Source organism: Dermacentor andersoni, chromosome 2 (assembly GCF_023375885.2).
Source record: "Dermacentor andersoni chromosome 2, qqDerAnde1_hic_scaffold, whole genome shotgun sequence".
Lineage (NCBI taxonomy): Eukaryota > Metazoa > Arthropoda > Arachnida > Ixodida > Ixodidae > Dermacentor > Dermacentor andersoni.
This window is the reverse complement of record NC_092815.1, coordinates 112,136,021-112,152,065: the sequence shown is the minus strand read 5'-3', so window position 1 is coordinate 112,152,065 and position 16,045 is coordinate 112,136,021. Positions and strand designations below refer to the sequence as shown.

General features: G+C 50.9%; 1 protein-coding gene across 2 annotated transcripts in view; it reads right to left on the bottom strand.

Annotated features, from left to right (window-relative positions):
- Nucleotides 1–15,557, bottom strand: part of nolo (no long nerve cord) — a 264,081-nt gene extending 248,524 nt beyond the window's left edge. The window contains exon 1 of one of the 2 annotated variants that reach the window (XM_055076569.2): nt 14,813–15,557. In XM_055076569.2, coding sequence (XP_054932544.1) covers nt 14,813–14,887 — 75 coding nt within the window. In that variant the 5' untranslated portion in view covers nt 14,888–15,557. The remainder of the gene's footprint in view (nt 1–14,812) is intronic. The other variant, XM_050188130.3, reaches the window with a different exon arrangement.
- Nucleotides 15,558–16,045: the final 488 nt, after the last annotated feature.

Genomic DNA, 16,045 nt, shown 5'->3' with positions numbered 1-16,045 from the left:
TCACGTAATTTCTAAAGCTACGGTCTTGAGTAAGCTAATTCCATCCTATACGCCTGCGCAATTGCTTATCTAATCACAATACCTAATGCCCTGCCTCATGATCATATCGTGGTTTTGGATTACAAAAACCCACAATCTAACTTTTAATCCCCTGCCACCTTCAACTGTGTTCCCCTTCCCTAGGCGAACATTACATTACTCTAACAGAAGGAGTAACAAAACGTTACTCGTCAAATCTGCTTTACGGATTGTACTGCAACCGTTTCTCCATCTCAACACTAAAACATCAGCTACCCCCGTTCGACATCTAATCCATACTGTTGCCCTCTTCCTTTCTCGGAATAGTAGGCCGACCATTTTCCGTATATTTAAAAGACGCCACATTAACGACGAGTGATACCGGAGGAAGTAAACATACAAGCTCACAGATCGCTCAATCCTAATAATACTGTCAAGTATAATCACATCCTCGTAACGCGAAAAACAAGCTCGCACGATGCACGCTTCTCTTCCCGCGACTACGCACGTGACCAATCACGCGATGCACGTATACATTATAGTATACAGAGAGAGAGCATCGTGCGATCCTCTTCAGCGCGACGGGGCCCACCGCGGGTTTTCCCTCGATGTCCTTCTCTCGCTTTCTTATAACATAACGTGTCCGAGAGCTACTCGCCAAATGAGACTCAACCACTGGCGGAAGCCCGGTGCCTATAAGATGTTGTTCCTCGCTCGTTTTTTCGCCGCCGCAACCTTCCTTCTCCGACGGCGGTTTTGTCTGCGCGCACGTATTACACAGCAGCGCGCTTTTGTCCCCCGCGACGTATACACACACACACACAGCTTCGACGGCGCGAGGCACGTTCGCGGGCACGCCGAGACGAACGCGTCCCGAGGGTGTTTTACTCGATGCCAGGTATGTACGCACGAGAGCGCATCGCACGAGAGAAGCGAAAGAGAGAGGCGCGCCTTCTGCAGTATAGCTGACTGGGTTACTGCGGCAGCGGCTTCTGTGTGTATGGTGCGCACCGCGCCCTGCGTTTCGGTATATGCGTATGCGATGCCGATTGTCTGCTGCTGCGATGGCGCGTCGCGATGCCAGACATAACATTTAAGCGTGCACGTACAGTGCACAGTATATATACATATATACTAGGTGCTGTGCGCAAGAACGCAGCTTGTTTCCGTTATTCACCGACCCCCTCGTTTCAGTCCCGCGTTTCGCCGAGGGAAGTATACTGCGCTGCGTCGAGCAGACGACGCCGAAAAAGGGGCTCCCGAAGAAGTATCTCTTTCCGTGTGATTTGTTCGGGTCTCCGATACGTTTATTTATCGCCGAACCTCTCTCGCGTGTTCCTTGTTTTGCCACGCAAGCCCCGAGCGTGCTCCTTTATGCGTCGTACATTTGAAGTCTGCTGCTCTGCTCACCGACTGACGCAAAAGAAAAGTAAGAAAGCAGTGGGCGAGCACGCGACGTTTGCCGCAGAAACGAGTGTACATGCAGTGCAGACGACACGCGCAGGAGGATAGGCTTAGCGAGCTTTCCGGCACAGTACTCTAGGCCTTGCGCGCATGGACGGGCGTGTGTCTCCGGCAGTGCAGAGTGGCTTACACACATTGATGTTGCGATCGAGAGGTTTATTTATTTATTTATTTATTTATTTATTTATTTATTTCGTGTTCTGCGCATCTTGTTTGTGCGCCATTGACTTTGTAATGCGTGGAGCAGTCCGCGCGCATGTGTTTGTTTAGTCACGTTCCCTACTGCGTACAGTGTTTGAGTCAAGTGGCAGCGAAAAAGCGAGTTTTTCTTTTTAAATTTTTTTTTCCGTAAGCCGAATCCGGCGCATCTCATCATCCGCAGATTTTCAGAAATGTGAACGAGCCGCTGTGAGTGCTTTACCATATATATGCAAATACGGAAATCCGGCGGTTACGGGAAGGAAGAGAAAAATAGAACTCAGGTGCGGAACGGGAAGCCGGCTAAGTGAACACCTGAGGAACATGAATTCACAGTAACGCTTTGCCATTCGCGTTAGTTTGCTTTGTCTTGTTTTTACCATGAATCGAGAATATTATAAGAAAACGATATATATCAGCTACGTTTCCATAAAAGAGAGGCTTATATATAAGCGAATCAAATAAGTGAGGTAACAAAATTTATCTCTCTATCTCTCTCTCTCTCTCTCTTTGCTCTTGAAAAGTGCCTGCTCTATGTGAAATCAAGTCTCTCTACAGATTTCCGACGTCTCTTAATGCCCCAACAGACGGACGGACGGACGGACGGACGGACGGACGGACAGACAGACAGACAGACAGACAGACAGACAGACAGACAGACAGACAGACAGACAGACAGACAGACAGACAGACAGACAGACAGACAGACAGACAGACAGACAGACAGACAGACAGACAGACAGACAGACAGACAGACAGACAGACAGACAATCTACAATAGTCGCACGTATGATGTTATTGTGGCTACGTCCGCGTCAACGCCTACAGCATCATATATGGATCACGAATCCGGTAGCAAAGAGCCAACATAGTCAGTTGGTCTCTAAAAGCAGCGTGCCGCAACGAAAGTGCGCTCCGCAGCAGCTCCATTCTGAAAACAAATTCAAAACTAGTTTATTCGTTGTTCCCTTTCTTTCGTTTATTTTTTTGCGCGCTTGAGACCGATACTTCAGTAATTGTACAGCGACATCAGACTTATTTTCGGATACGTGACCTTAGGCCATTCCTCTGCTGCAGCCTTCATCTGGCAAAGGCCCGAACTCCCTCCATCTGATGGCGCATGCAGAGAAATGAGGCGTAAGCTAAAACCCGCGTGTTGGGCCCGCTGTCGCGACTCTCACAGAATGCCCTGCCCTTACACGCTCTGTGCATGTGGCATGCACCGACATCGAGGCGCCTCGGCGTCGCCACTGTATCCCGACAGGCGATTCAATGTACGACGAAACAATCGGCAAACGTTTTTTAAATGCGACTTTGCTTGCCCAGCCATTCCGGGCGCGCAGCTTCGGGAGCTTCTTTGTCTCCGTCATTTGACGTTCTAGCTTTTTGTTCGGCTCTATAAAAGGCGTACAGGCAACATCAAACATCCTGAAGAGCGCGCCACAAGGTTGCCCTAATAAATATTTATTGTTTTGGTGATTTGAAAGTGTTGATTACCTAAAAGATTAATGCTTCTGATTTACGCATTGCAGATTTTATCCTTCGATGTTTGCATTGATTGATTGATTGATTGATTGATTGATTGATTGATTGATTGATTGATTGATTGATTGATTGATTGATTGATTGGACTGACTGACTCACACTGATTGCTTTATTAGCATTACGGATGCTAGAAATGTGGCATCCGGCGTTTTCAGAAAAATAAATTGCTTGCAACAGACTTGTAATGGATAAGAAGTGAAAGAAGACAAAAGAACGGCTTCAATGCGGCGCTAGCATAGTTATCGTGGTGACCTGGTTATAGTAAGTGTACTTTCCGCAAAATTTGGAACATGCTACTGTAAGTGAACGAACGAGGAATCATCACATGGGCTCGAAGTGACAGATTACGAATTCATTAAAGTGTAACGCACAGTCCCTCTCCTGCTCATTGCAGACCTCTTAGAGAAAGTGGTAATTACAAACGGCGACGTTGTCAGCTCACTTTACAAAACGACGCCATCGGCAAAGAGGTAAACCTCGTCGAGTCAGAATGGTGCTCCACCGCAGATAGATATAGAAGAACGCAGGAGCGCGGTGGCTGGATATGTATCGCTGTACCAACCGCTTGACGAAACGCACCGCCGAGCTTGCATGCACCAGTGCAAGGAGGAGCATAAATCCGTCGTGTTCTTCCGCCCGCGACTCGGCGTCTGTATTTTACAACTCGGCTGCTGTTGACTCCTCTCGATTCGTTCGCTTCGCCTCAGTCCCGCGGTTTAAACGACGGCCATCAGAGAGAGAGAGAGAGAGAGAGAGAGAGAGAGAGAGGGGGGGGGGGAAGGGGCAGGGGGGCGCGTACACTATGCGACCTTTCGCGGCGTTCGAGGTGCCTCATTAAACTTTCGGCATGGAGGAGCACGGGTCGCTTTTACTCCTTTGACTTCGTAACTTCTGGAGAATTTCTCATTCGCTGAGGACCGATAGCGGAGGGACTCCTTTCTCTTAATTATTTCGAGCCCTCCTAATCAACCTGACTTCCTTGTGTTAGATAAATCGCTACGGCACGCTAAAATTTACCGCTCACAATTCCGCTTCTGGCGGAATAGAAAGAAGGCGAATAGAGGACTTTGTAGGTGGGGGTGGGTGAGGGGGGAGAGGCGCATTCACAGGGAATTTCGTTCGCAGGAAGCGCTTGCCATTCACAAGCCCCTTTCTCTAACATTATGCGCATTATCAAAATTGACCTGAGCGTGCTCTACGGAAGCGCTTCGCGCTCAAATTGCATTTTGAACTGCTATTGTTCTGCACCACATGTGTATTTATATTTTTTAGATGTCTTATATTGCAATCTCACCGATATACGTTTACACCCTAGAATTACGACACACGATGATGGTGCAGCAAAAAACTCCACTTCGCCAACTCCAAAGTGCTAATTCATGGAGGTAGCGCCTTGCTTAAACACAATACGACGGTTCCGACAAGATACAGTTAGCCCAATTTCAAATTTGGGCGTGTCTGCAGTAATCACTGTAACAAACTCAATGCTTTCCGAGCACTTCCATTGGCTCAAATAGCTGCTGACGTCGCTCGAGGCTATAGCGTGAACATCAGTAGATGATGCGATGAAACATTCCGTCTGCATTGCGGTTCAATTCTAAGGTATTTTTTTCCCGCTTGCTTCAAGCGCCGCCTCGCCTACGTTATCAACAGCATTGGTCAGTCGACGTAGCTAAACATGGCACAAAAAAATATAGCGTTTAGAAATTTCTTGCGTCCCGCCGTCCTCATAATTGTAACTTATCCGACAAGTATTTGGGCGTCTACTATTGCACCGGAATGCTTTGAGAGGTCGTGCACCTTGCAACCGTTGCAGTCGTGGCTTTGAGCACAGCAGAATCTATCTTTTCTGTGAACGAAGAGCTTTCTGCTGTGACGTATATACTATTATGCAGCGCTGGCCTCGTATGGACGCGCGCTTCCCAGTGTTCTGGGCCGCTTGTTCGCTGCGCTATCAACTCTCAGTTGGTCGTGTAAACACAGCTCCTCGGGTCAGGACGGGCCAGAGAAAAAAAGAACTCTTTGGACATGGGACACCTGCGCGGAACCGTCGCAGCGCCTCTCGGGCCCCGAAGGTATCTCTCCCCGCAGAGCCATAGCGCGCGCTACGCCGCGCACTAATCGTACTTCGTGCATGTCCGCGGAGCCAACGGACCAAGCCCGCCTCGAGGGAGTACAACGAAGAAGGGCTTCGCGAGAGGATGCTTTCTGAGAAAGCCGCCTCCTTTTATGTCTGTCCACTGAACGTATACCCCCCACACCCCTCCTACATCGAAACGCTGTTCCGTACTTTCGCTTCCTCGTTCTTTTTTTTTTTTTCCTCCTTCCCATCCTGCAGGGGGTTTCACCTTCAGGGCTTCCTGCAGCTCGGTGACTGGCTCGTTCCTGCCTCTCTCTCTCTGGCTCTGCACCGCGTTCTTTGTGCTATACCAACAACCACTTACTTACTTCCACATACCACACCGACGCCGCCAACACAAGGTGTACAACACGCTTCCCCCCAGCAACCCTGTGCGTGGCCTCTCGAATACGTAGCGGCGGCTCCCGCGAGCTCCGAGCTGCTCCTCTGGAGCCGCAGACGAAACACCTTTTTCGAAAAGCCGAATGACGAGGGCGACGAGAAAGCTTGTTCCGGCGGCGGTTACCATTCTTCACACCTTCTGTCAAGTCCGGGCCTCTTGCGCTTGTTTCCCCGCCTTGCTTTCTTCTCCCCCTCCCCTCCCCATAGGCTTCTTCTGTTTTTGTTATACTCTGTCCTCCTTCAAATTGTTCCGACGGGAAGTGTTTGTAAAAGCGCCGCCATAGCTCCGAGAGGATAAAAACAAACGCAGGTAGAGAAAAGGAAAGAAGACACAGAAGAGGGAAAAACTGGGAGGGACACTTCGACGCCGTTTAACGCCACCGCCGACATAGTGCGCTTATTTCTGCCCCCACCGCTCCTTCTCTGTCGGCTGCCTTCTGCATCTTCTTTTCAAATTTTCTTTAGGTTTCGGTTCTCTCTTCCTTCTGATTCTTTCTTTTCTTTTTCTTTTCCTTCTCAGGCCAGCAAAGGCGAGATACCCGCTGTTCCGCAGAAAAAGAAGGATGTGTGGTCTGCCACTCCGTTTTGTCTGTGATGCTCACGTCGCCTACGGCGTCCCTTGTTCTTCATATCTGTCTCTGCGTGTGTCTGTGCCTTTGGGTCTCGAGTCGTTGCAGACGGACATGATTTCGCTGTTTACATTTATTCTTTTATTCAGAGAATGCTCATCTTGTTCATTTCCTTAGTTGGAACAAGAAAACGTGCGAAGTTCTTCAGGCGTACACGTGACAGAATTGCAGTGGCGACAGCTATACGGATGCGATGACAACAAAGAAGAGCCGTCCTGGCTCGAGGAACGTTCAGAATGACCGCTCTGCTAAAAGCAGCGCGGAGAACCACTAATGCGTCCCGCAGCAGTCTATGTCGCCGCCGAAATGCGCGACCAGACACGACCAACCTCCGAGTGTTGCATTGCGCACGCTTACAAACGCCGCACAAAATTGCGAAGCGCGGAATTTGAGCGAGCGCTGACGGTGTAACGAGCCGATGATGCGGCGCTGAATTCCGCGTCATCCAGCGGTGCAGAAGCCGTAGCTACCCAGAGAAGTGAAGAAAGAAATGCTTACCGGACAGACAAGACGGGGTGGTGTTTGACATCTATGAAATCTAAAGTTGACGTGCTTTCAATTATCGGAGGACTCAGCGGGCAGTGCGAGGAGATTACTGTCGCCGTGTTGTGGTAGCACTGATACGATTCTGATTGACGTCGAAATTCTTGTCACCCACTTCTGTTTTGAGAATTTCTTGCCCACTGAGACGCATACTACAACGGGTTGCAAACCGAACGCAGATCTGGTTGACCTTCCTGCCTTCCTTTAGAATGGATCTCTTTCCCTCGTTCTCTCCAAATTTCTATTAATATTAGATTTCACGAAGATAAGCACTTACACGTTGCGACATTTAGTGGTCACGAGATCCTCATTGTGTTCTTTGCAAGGACAGTTCGTCAGTTTAAGGAAAGCTTCCTGAAAAATTACCTTTCAATTTTAAGGGTCGAGCACCTACTAGACTTCGTCTTTACCTGAACAAATCAAAGCGTATTGTGGCGCTTTAGAAAACACACCTTCACCACTACATCACACGGAGTGCGTCAAGGCATACTTATGAGACGTTCTTATGAGAGATGCCGAGATCATCTACCTAATATAGGAAGCTACCCAGCAAAATAATTGAACACCGCTTCGTGCTAGGTTAAATTGTTATTTTTCTTGCACAGTGACTTAAGAAAAAAAAAAAGAATAACCAACGACGTCTCTCCGATGACGCCTCGGCCTTGTTCGCGTACTTGCGTGGACGTATAAATGAGCCGGGCGCACCTGCTGACTGAGAAGTCCAAGGTTCGTCTATCGGAGCGCACGACAGAATTCACCGTAGCCATCGACTGGCAGCGCCGCGACGCGCGGCGCTATTTATAGACCGACCACACAGTTGCCGTTTCCTGACAACTGCAGCTTATGCAACCGTAATCTTTACCGGGAAACGCTTGCGGCGAACGTTATGCGCGAAAACGAGCTTTCTGGTTCTTTTTTTTTCCTTCCACCGCACGGCCGCCGCAATCGCTGCCCCGGATGCGCGGAGGTGAATGCCATCTGGTGGTGCTTCGGGGAACCCAGCGTCCGCGCGCATCCCGTTTATCGGCTGTGATCACGTGACCTTTTGTACCATCTCGGGGGGACGCCGCGCCAGATTTCCCGCTTCATGGGCCATACAATTAATGCGTTCACATTAAAACAATATTCTTGCCTTTGCGATCATTGCAGCGCTGTCCCGTGTGTCGCTGAGTCTGCATCACCCGCGTGTCTTCTCTGACACTAATCTTCAGTCCTTCAGAACTCACTTTAGGCGTGCAATTGGAATTAAAGTTAAAATGTTCTTCAAGGAACGAACCAATGAAAATGGCTCGGTTGATTGGCTTAAGACTACCATAGGTGGAATCCTATCGTGTCGGGGTTTCATCCTGTGCATAGATTCCAATTTCCGTCGTTCTGGTGCTTCAATCTTGAGCTTGTCGCTCATATTAGTTAGTACTTGGTAAAAGTCCTGATCCCGGGATATAGGTACAACATGGATGTCTATTTAAGCTAGGTGCGTTCAGATTTTCCCTGCTGTTTAGCTCCCAAACTGCCACGTCCATTCAATAACGTGTATGTACTCCTTCGCCTACAATTACGCAAATTTAAACGTGGTTGTGCCGTCTTGAACGGTCGAGCGCTGCTGCAAATACATCTACACCTGTGTAGTCAAGTCCCTGCAACCTCCACCCTTAATTCAATATAATAATATGCGCTCTTCCCTTTGGCGTGTAGTGTGTGTGGCGTGAGCGTGTGTGTGGGGGAGGGTGCGTGTGTAGTGTGTGTATGCGTGCGCGGATGTGTGCGTATGTGTGGGTGCGTGTGTAGTATGCATGGTGTGTGCGTGGGTGTATGCGTGTGTACTGTGTGCACGTGTGTGTGGTGTGTGTGTAGTGTGCGGATCTGTGCGGATGTGCGTGGTGTTTGCGTGTGTGTGTGGATGCCTGTGTATTGTGTGGATGTGTGTGCACAGGTGCCTGTGGTGAGCATGTGTGTGCGTGAGTGCGTTTGTGCGTGCGTGCGTGTGCGCGCGCGCGCGTGTGTGTGTGTGTGTGTGTGTGTGTGTGTGTGTGTGTGTGTGTGTGTGTGTGTGTGTGTGTGTGTGTGTGTGTGTGTGTGTGTCAGTCAGTGCGGTGCTTCCAGCATTCAGCTTTGTTTGCCGTTACTGGTGTATACTAGTGCATAGTGCAATACAGTGCTAGTACAATTTGCAGGCATATTTACGCATACCAAAAAAAAATTAGTGATTGGAGATCGCAAGGTAGGCGCCTTCGCCCTGTAGTCTCTGCGGCTCTGCGTCATGGTTCCTTTCCTGCTATTCTGCAACGTCATGGTTCTTTGACCATATTTACTGTTGCTCCCACAAGAACCCTTGCTTTTGGACGCAGGATATTGCTGTGATAACCAAACGAAAGAAATATACAAATGCAAAACGCCATACCAACTCGTTAAAAAAATCTGCCTCGCACGCGCCCTTTATGAATGACATTAAGATATAACTTCAATGCCACTTCATGGGCTCCACACCCGTTTCCTAAAGGAGAGAGAATAAATTTTGTTATAGTACAGCTCCTAATCCAAAGCGTGTTCCTAAAGCAGTATATGTCCCGGCCGACTCGAACGCCTTTAAAATGTTATATTCCTTACTCTGCAGAAATGCACGAAGGCACAGCACTTTACGTACGCAGAATTAAAAAAATAATATCATCGGAATGATTTTCCGTAGTCGATGTTCCACCCTGAAAAACATTTTGCCAACATATGGAAAGTTTATAGGCATTTGTTATAAAAGATCATACAATATCTATAGTTCACTGACTATCCATAGTCATTCCAGGGACCTCAAGTACATCTAAAGCAATAACTACACGGCGTTTCACAAAGGCACTATACGAAGTTTTGGGCTTGTACTTCCAACCAACTGCAGGTAGTCTATCGAATGCTTATTAATCACGTAGGGGCAAACAGAAAGAAAAATATTTAGCGGTGATGTTGGCGGCGAATGTGTAACTTCTTCAGCGTTTAGTCCAATACGAGAGCGTTGAGTTGATGTTCAATTAAATGTTACCTTGAGTGCACCACTCCTGTTTGTCTGTCTGTCTGACAGAACACGCAGGGAGACGTGTTTGCTCGGGGCGTTGTTGTGCGTCATGGTTCATAATCTCTGACAGAGTTCAGCATTACTATTGCCGCACGTGGCACATCGCATCGTGGAAGAAGTGTTCAACTTTAATTGAATTATGGAACTATGCGTATAATTCGATCAATTATTATAAATTTGTGTGTATGCACTGTATGCATACATTCGCGGTCTGCACCACGTTTCGCTGCGTAGCGAAGACACTCCTGTGTCGCGCGACGCTTCTTCCGGGCCTTGGTGTCCTCGACGCTAAGCGCACGCTTTGCAGCCATTTTGCGGGCGCGTGCTTGTGCGCGTGCTCCTTCTGCATACGTGGCCAGCACGCTGTTGAGACGCCAGCTCCAAGAGAGAGAGAGAGTAAACTTTCCGGAAAAGAGCAGACGAGCGAGAAGCTCTTCCGCTGTGCAAGTGGGTGGTCCCCTCAGTCCAGGAGTCCAGCGGCCTTAGCTGCCCTCCTCGCTCGGTTGACCAGGTTGAGCGGGTCCGTCGAGTTGGGGCTGGACAGCGCTGTCTCCCATAGCCGTGGGGTGGGTTGTGTTATGGGTGTGCGCTGTGGTGTGCTAGCGCAAGCCCATGCCATGTGGTAAAACGTCGCGCATTGATAGCAGCGTGGGCATTTATAGGAATACAGCGCAGGGCGTATGGCGTGGCAGAGACTCAAATGTGGACATGTGTTTGGTTGGAGTTTTCGCCATATTACGGCTTCCTCTCGCGTCAGGGCATTATGAGGCGGCGATAGTGTTGTAGGATGTGCGTGTATTGGCTAATGGTATGGACTCGGGGTGGAACTGCGCGGCGTGACCCTCTCGCTAGTCCCGGTGCGCACGCGCTCGGGCGTAGGCGTGTGCCTGCTGATTACCGCGTAAGCACTCAAGCACCCAAGTCCACACGATCTGTATGTATATGGTGGGAGCTGGTGCGCTCCACTCCGAGCGCGATATGCCGCATCGGAAGTATTGTCCCTGGAAAAATTTCTGCATGCCTTCTGAGAGTCCTTCAGAAGTATGATGCACTCCCAGTGCGGTGTCGTGGTGATGGCTAACGCTATCGCTATTTGCTCTGCCTCTGCAGCACTTGCTCTGGATACCGACGACGCATTTATTGAGGCTATGAACGATTTTAGTGTTTACACTATACAGCACAGCCCAGCAGCTGCGCTTTTGTCGCATAGGAAAGCAAAGAACATCACGTGCCACACGCACAAACTACGCATCCCGGCCCGCGGCGGCACCGGCCGGGATGCGCGGACGCGAACGCCATCTGGTGGTGTTGCAGGAAACCCAGCGGCACGCGCGGCAAGAACATCACAGCAACGCCCGGAAAGTCGGGAGAAGAGGCAAAGAAAGATTCGCTTTAAAAGAAGAAAAGTTATCTATGTGCATGGAAATATCCGTATGCAGTGTATATATAGACTATCTAAACAAATTGACACCGTTTCCGGATCATCCAGCCTGCCACCTGCGCGCTCGCTCGGAGTGACTTGATGTACTACAACAGAGGATTGGCCTTATCTTCAGACCTTCCACGGCGGATCAGTGGCCACAGCTTTCGGCTGCTGAGTAGGTTCCATCATGGTCGCAAATTCGATCATTCTCGCGGCAGTCACCGCATTCCGGTGGGACGCGGAACTTAAAAAAAAAGTGCGCTCGCGCACAGTGCTTTGGGTGTGCGTCAAAGATCCCCAAGGGGGGGCAAGGTTAATCCGGAACACTCCACTACAGCGGGTCTCTCATATCCCATGTGTTACGAAATCAGCACGTGGCAAACGGCGCGAACACAAAAAAGAGTGGCGCAGGACCACTGTGTCATTCTCTTCGGGCTACCGTCGTTTCCCGTACTGACGCCCAAGTATAAGCATACTACATTCCAACAGTCCCAGCTTTCTATATGTGCCCCCCAGTGTTGCTTTCGGCAAGTTGACCACCATCCATCAAACAGCCAATTGTCCTCGAAAGCCGGGGCAGAAGCGGTGACTGCAGAGCGCTAACAAGGTGCGAAAACGTTCCGTATAAACATCATGCGACCGTAGTACGCACGTGGGCCTCGAGTAGATATTTTTGCGCAGGTCGAGGGTTCGATTCTCCGCCACAGCAGGGACATGGCCGTGGCGCCTGCTGGTATACATAAATGACCTCGCAACGAGATTTCCGTACAAGAGCCTTGCTGCAGCTTTTTTTTTTTTTTTTTTCACGGAGCCGGAGAACGCAAGCGACACCAACCGCGAACCGCGGGTACCGTTTTTCATGCTTCGTGTCAGTCAAGGAGAGTCGCTGCTTGCGATTCGAGCCGTCGCCATGATGCGCTGTACCGCTCGGCCGTATACTACGTCTTGGCCGCCGTAAGCGCGAGGGTTTTCCTTTCATCGCATTACAGCCGGTGCGTCACGGTAGCGATGTCGTTTCTGCAGCTTACGTGTTTCCCGCATTGCGCGAAAGCGCGCAACCTGCTGGTCGACGCGTGAGGGATCAGGTAAGGGAAGCGCAGCTACGTGCACACTATGCTTCCACGCCTGGTCATAATTAGAGATCTGGTGCCGCATTCACAAAGCTTTTCGTTCGTAAGCGCTGTTTTTCATCGGCAGATTGCCTCCGCTAATAATATGACCTGCATCACTATTGGTTGGCACGAACGCTTTTAGCGTAAGAACGTTTCGTGAACACGGGCCCAGGGCCCGTATTGGGAGCGGTGTGTGAGCGGTGTGTATGCGGAGAACGTGAACACGGAACACAGTTGTCAACAATAGGCGGTGGAGTTCGTAATGGTCTAATCCGAGTCCTCTACTTTTGGCCAATCAGTTCAGTGTATACCGAGTATACAGTGTATACAGTGTACGTCATTCGCCGGGTAATGACGGTTGCGCCACGCGCCTCTGTATACGTAGAGTGGTTCCCGTTTCAGCAAAAGATTGTACTAGAAGTGATAATAAAAAAAGAAGAAATGGCGTAAGCGAAGTTCACCGCTCTTTCACCACGCAGGATGAAGTTCATTCAACTCCAGTTTCCCAAAGAAACATGCAGTGTTTGCCAGATCGGAGCGCAAAGTTCCGTTTTGTTAAGGTGTGCCATAAACTTTCGCGGTTCCGCGACGCATGACGTTTCCTTTCGGATGCTCCTGCAGCGTCATTGTGCGTTTAAAATAGGCACCATGTTCTTCCTTCACCATACAACTTCTTCATTGCTGTTGTTGTTGTTGTCGAGGTGGTAGTGTAGGTGTAGCGAGTCTGAATAAGCGGCCACCTAAAGTGTTTATAAAGAAGAAGAGCGACAACTTTTCCACACTTCGAACAATTTGTATGTTTGTTTCGCTGTCTGCAAAGCACCGAGTCCCACACCCGTCGTCGTATAGCAACTTGGTCTATTACACTGTCGGGTCGGTAGATCACTCTATTCACGCATGTTCGTTTCTTATTCCTTACTTTTCTTTTTTTTTTTATCATTCTCTGGCGTACTCTCCCGCCGCTACATCAAACAGAAGATTGAGAGATTCTCAACGTCGACGTCTCCAAACTTTCTCTACACTCGCGGCCCGGGGACACTTTAAGAAATAAGCTAGTAATAAATGAAAGGAAAAGAAGATACCGCGGGATGTTGGCAGAAAGTAGAAAATGCCGCGAGTTGCTCAGAGTGGAACAAAGTATAGTACAACCTCGAGAATAATAAAAAAAGAAAGATGGGAGAGGAGAAGAATGTCTGAAGTGGTTGCGTCCTCCCCATCTCCCCTTTGCTTCTTCTTTTTCCTTTTCTTTTTTTCTCATCTTCCACGCCAGAAAACCGCGGCGGAAGAACAACAATGCCGCATCTCGACGCGCACTGGCGGTGTTGTCTGCCGCATAACAGCAGCACTAGAACCAAGCGGTAGCCGGCGCTGAGGCAGCGGCGGCGGATGAGGCTCCAACGCCGGCGATGCGGCCATGCGGCAACGAGGAGAAGGAGAAGCCCCAGAAGCAGCAGCAGCAGCAGCCGCGCCAGCATCCATAAAGATGCCAAGGGCCCCGTCATGGAAATCCCGGCGCGGGACCTTTTCACAAGTCCGGCCCAGCGCCCGGCTCGCTCGCTCGCTCGCTCAACTGCGCTCCGCCACTTCGCTTCTGATGCGGCGAAGACGACGACGATGTCGCCTGCGTTGCACGGGGTACGAACTTGAAAGGAAAAGAGAATAGATGTGAAGACAAAAAGCGGGGGGTGTAACAGGAGTGAAAGGAGCAAGCAGCAGCGGTTGCAGCAGCCAGTCGGAAGAAACAGAAGCAGCAGCGAGGACAAGCAGCACGAACCCCTGGGCGGCGCAGGGGTCCCACGACGCGATCAATCGATGCCGGGGAAAGCATTTACGCGCTCCGCCGAAAAGACCACGAGTGCTGTTTGCATTCGCTGCTCGGTGTGCTCCTCGTTTCGCTCGTGCGGGACGGCCCAGGAAGCAGCGGGAAAAAGAGAGTTCTGAAAGAAAGAAAGCTCGGGAAGATGTGCGGGATGAAAGAGGCGGTCACCATCCGTGTATATGCAAGGGGGGTGCATCTCCTTTTCCCTGCTTGCCGCGTCTGGTGCGGAAGACCGCACGAACTGTCCCGTAGCCGCAAGACCAATCGATGACGATGCCGGAGAAGAAAGGTTCTAACCATGTAGCAGCTTCCTGTCTGGAAAGTCCCACTCGGTGACCTTTCGCCCTCAGTAGCCTTCTAGTCACCAAGGACTACTAGCGTACTTGTGCATGAACACTTTTTTTTTGCCCCCACTCCTTGGTGAGTAATGGGCAGAACGAGGAGATACAAGATGCATCGCAAATCTCATGCTCACTCACCGCGATCGCTGCCCATAGCGCCGGTGTCCGGTGGCGGTGCCGACCCATCCGGGACGTCTTCCGAAGCATCAGCATTTCTTCGGGGCGCGCTCCCTCGCAACGAGAAAGCGGCGGTCCACCGGGCTTCCCTGGCACTTTCCCGGAACACCACACTACATCGCAGCGTAGTACTTCTCTCTAGTGGCCAGGTGCCGACCCGGAGGTCAGTCGAGGTCTCACAAACGAAAAGCACCGGCTCGCACGCCGCGCACTTCACCCGGTGACGGGGACGACGAACTAGAACCACTCGCAGCAGGCTCGAACGACAGCCGCCGCGTTCGCTTACGAACTGGTCCCTCTGGACGTTGGTCGATCCGGGCCCGTGCGACGAACGGGACAGAAGACGAAGCGCTGTGCGATAGCAAAGGTGGAGGGAGGACCTCTCCAGCCGAAGGAGGGCAGGCGGAGCGGGCGCGCGTGCAGAGCGGGAGAGATTTTTTCGGCGGCGTTGAGCGGGCGGCGGCGCGCGACCACCTGACACTGGGACGGGCTGGCGGCGAACAGAGGAGCGCGCTGCCACAGGACGGGAGTTTTGCGCCAGCGAAGAGGAGAGCGAGGCCGCGCGGAGCCTCTTCTCCGGGACCCGGAGAGGCGCTTCCCCACACCCCCGCGGCGGCGGTCCACCCCCACCCGCGCCGTCCGCCGCCGCCGACGCCGCCGCCAACCCGGCGCGAGCGTTCGACCCGAGCGTGGCGGCGTCGCTCGTCACGTGATCCGTTCAAACAGCGCGCGGGAAGCGTCGCAGGGCTTCCCACGCCCCTCGCCTCGGACGCCGCTGCGCGTGGTCGTCGTCGACGAAACTGCGCTGGCGCCTGAGCGCGCGTAGATCGGAAATGGTGCGATAGGTTATGCGAGAGGCGTACGAGGTTTCTTCACATCAGAAAGCTAATGCTTTATCGCGTAGTGTTCTGTCTTCACACACGCGTCCTTGAACACGTTCGGCATCTGATGACAAGATTATCTTGTCGCTTTGTCGGGAGTAAACTTTCTTGCGTTTCTTTTACTTTACTGTAACTGAGTTTACCGAGCCACACGGGAGAATGCTGCTGTACAGGGCTTCGGATTTATTTTCACTGCCTGGATGTCTTAAACGCGTTGCCAATGCTCAGCATTCGACTGTTTTACGTTTCATCCCCATCGGAATGGATCCGCCGTGGTGACATGTATTTTTTTTTCTCTCTCTCAGAGTACGTA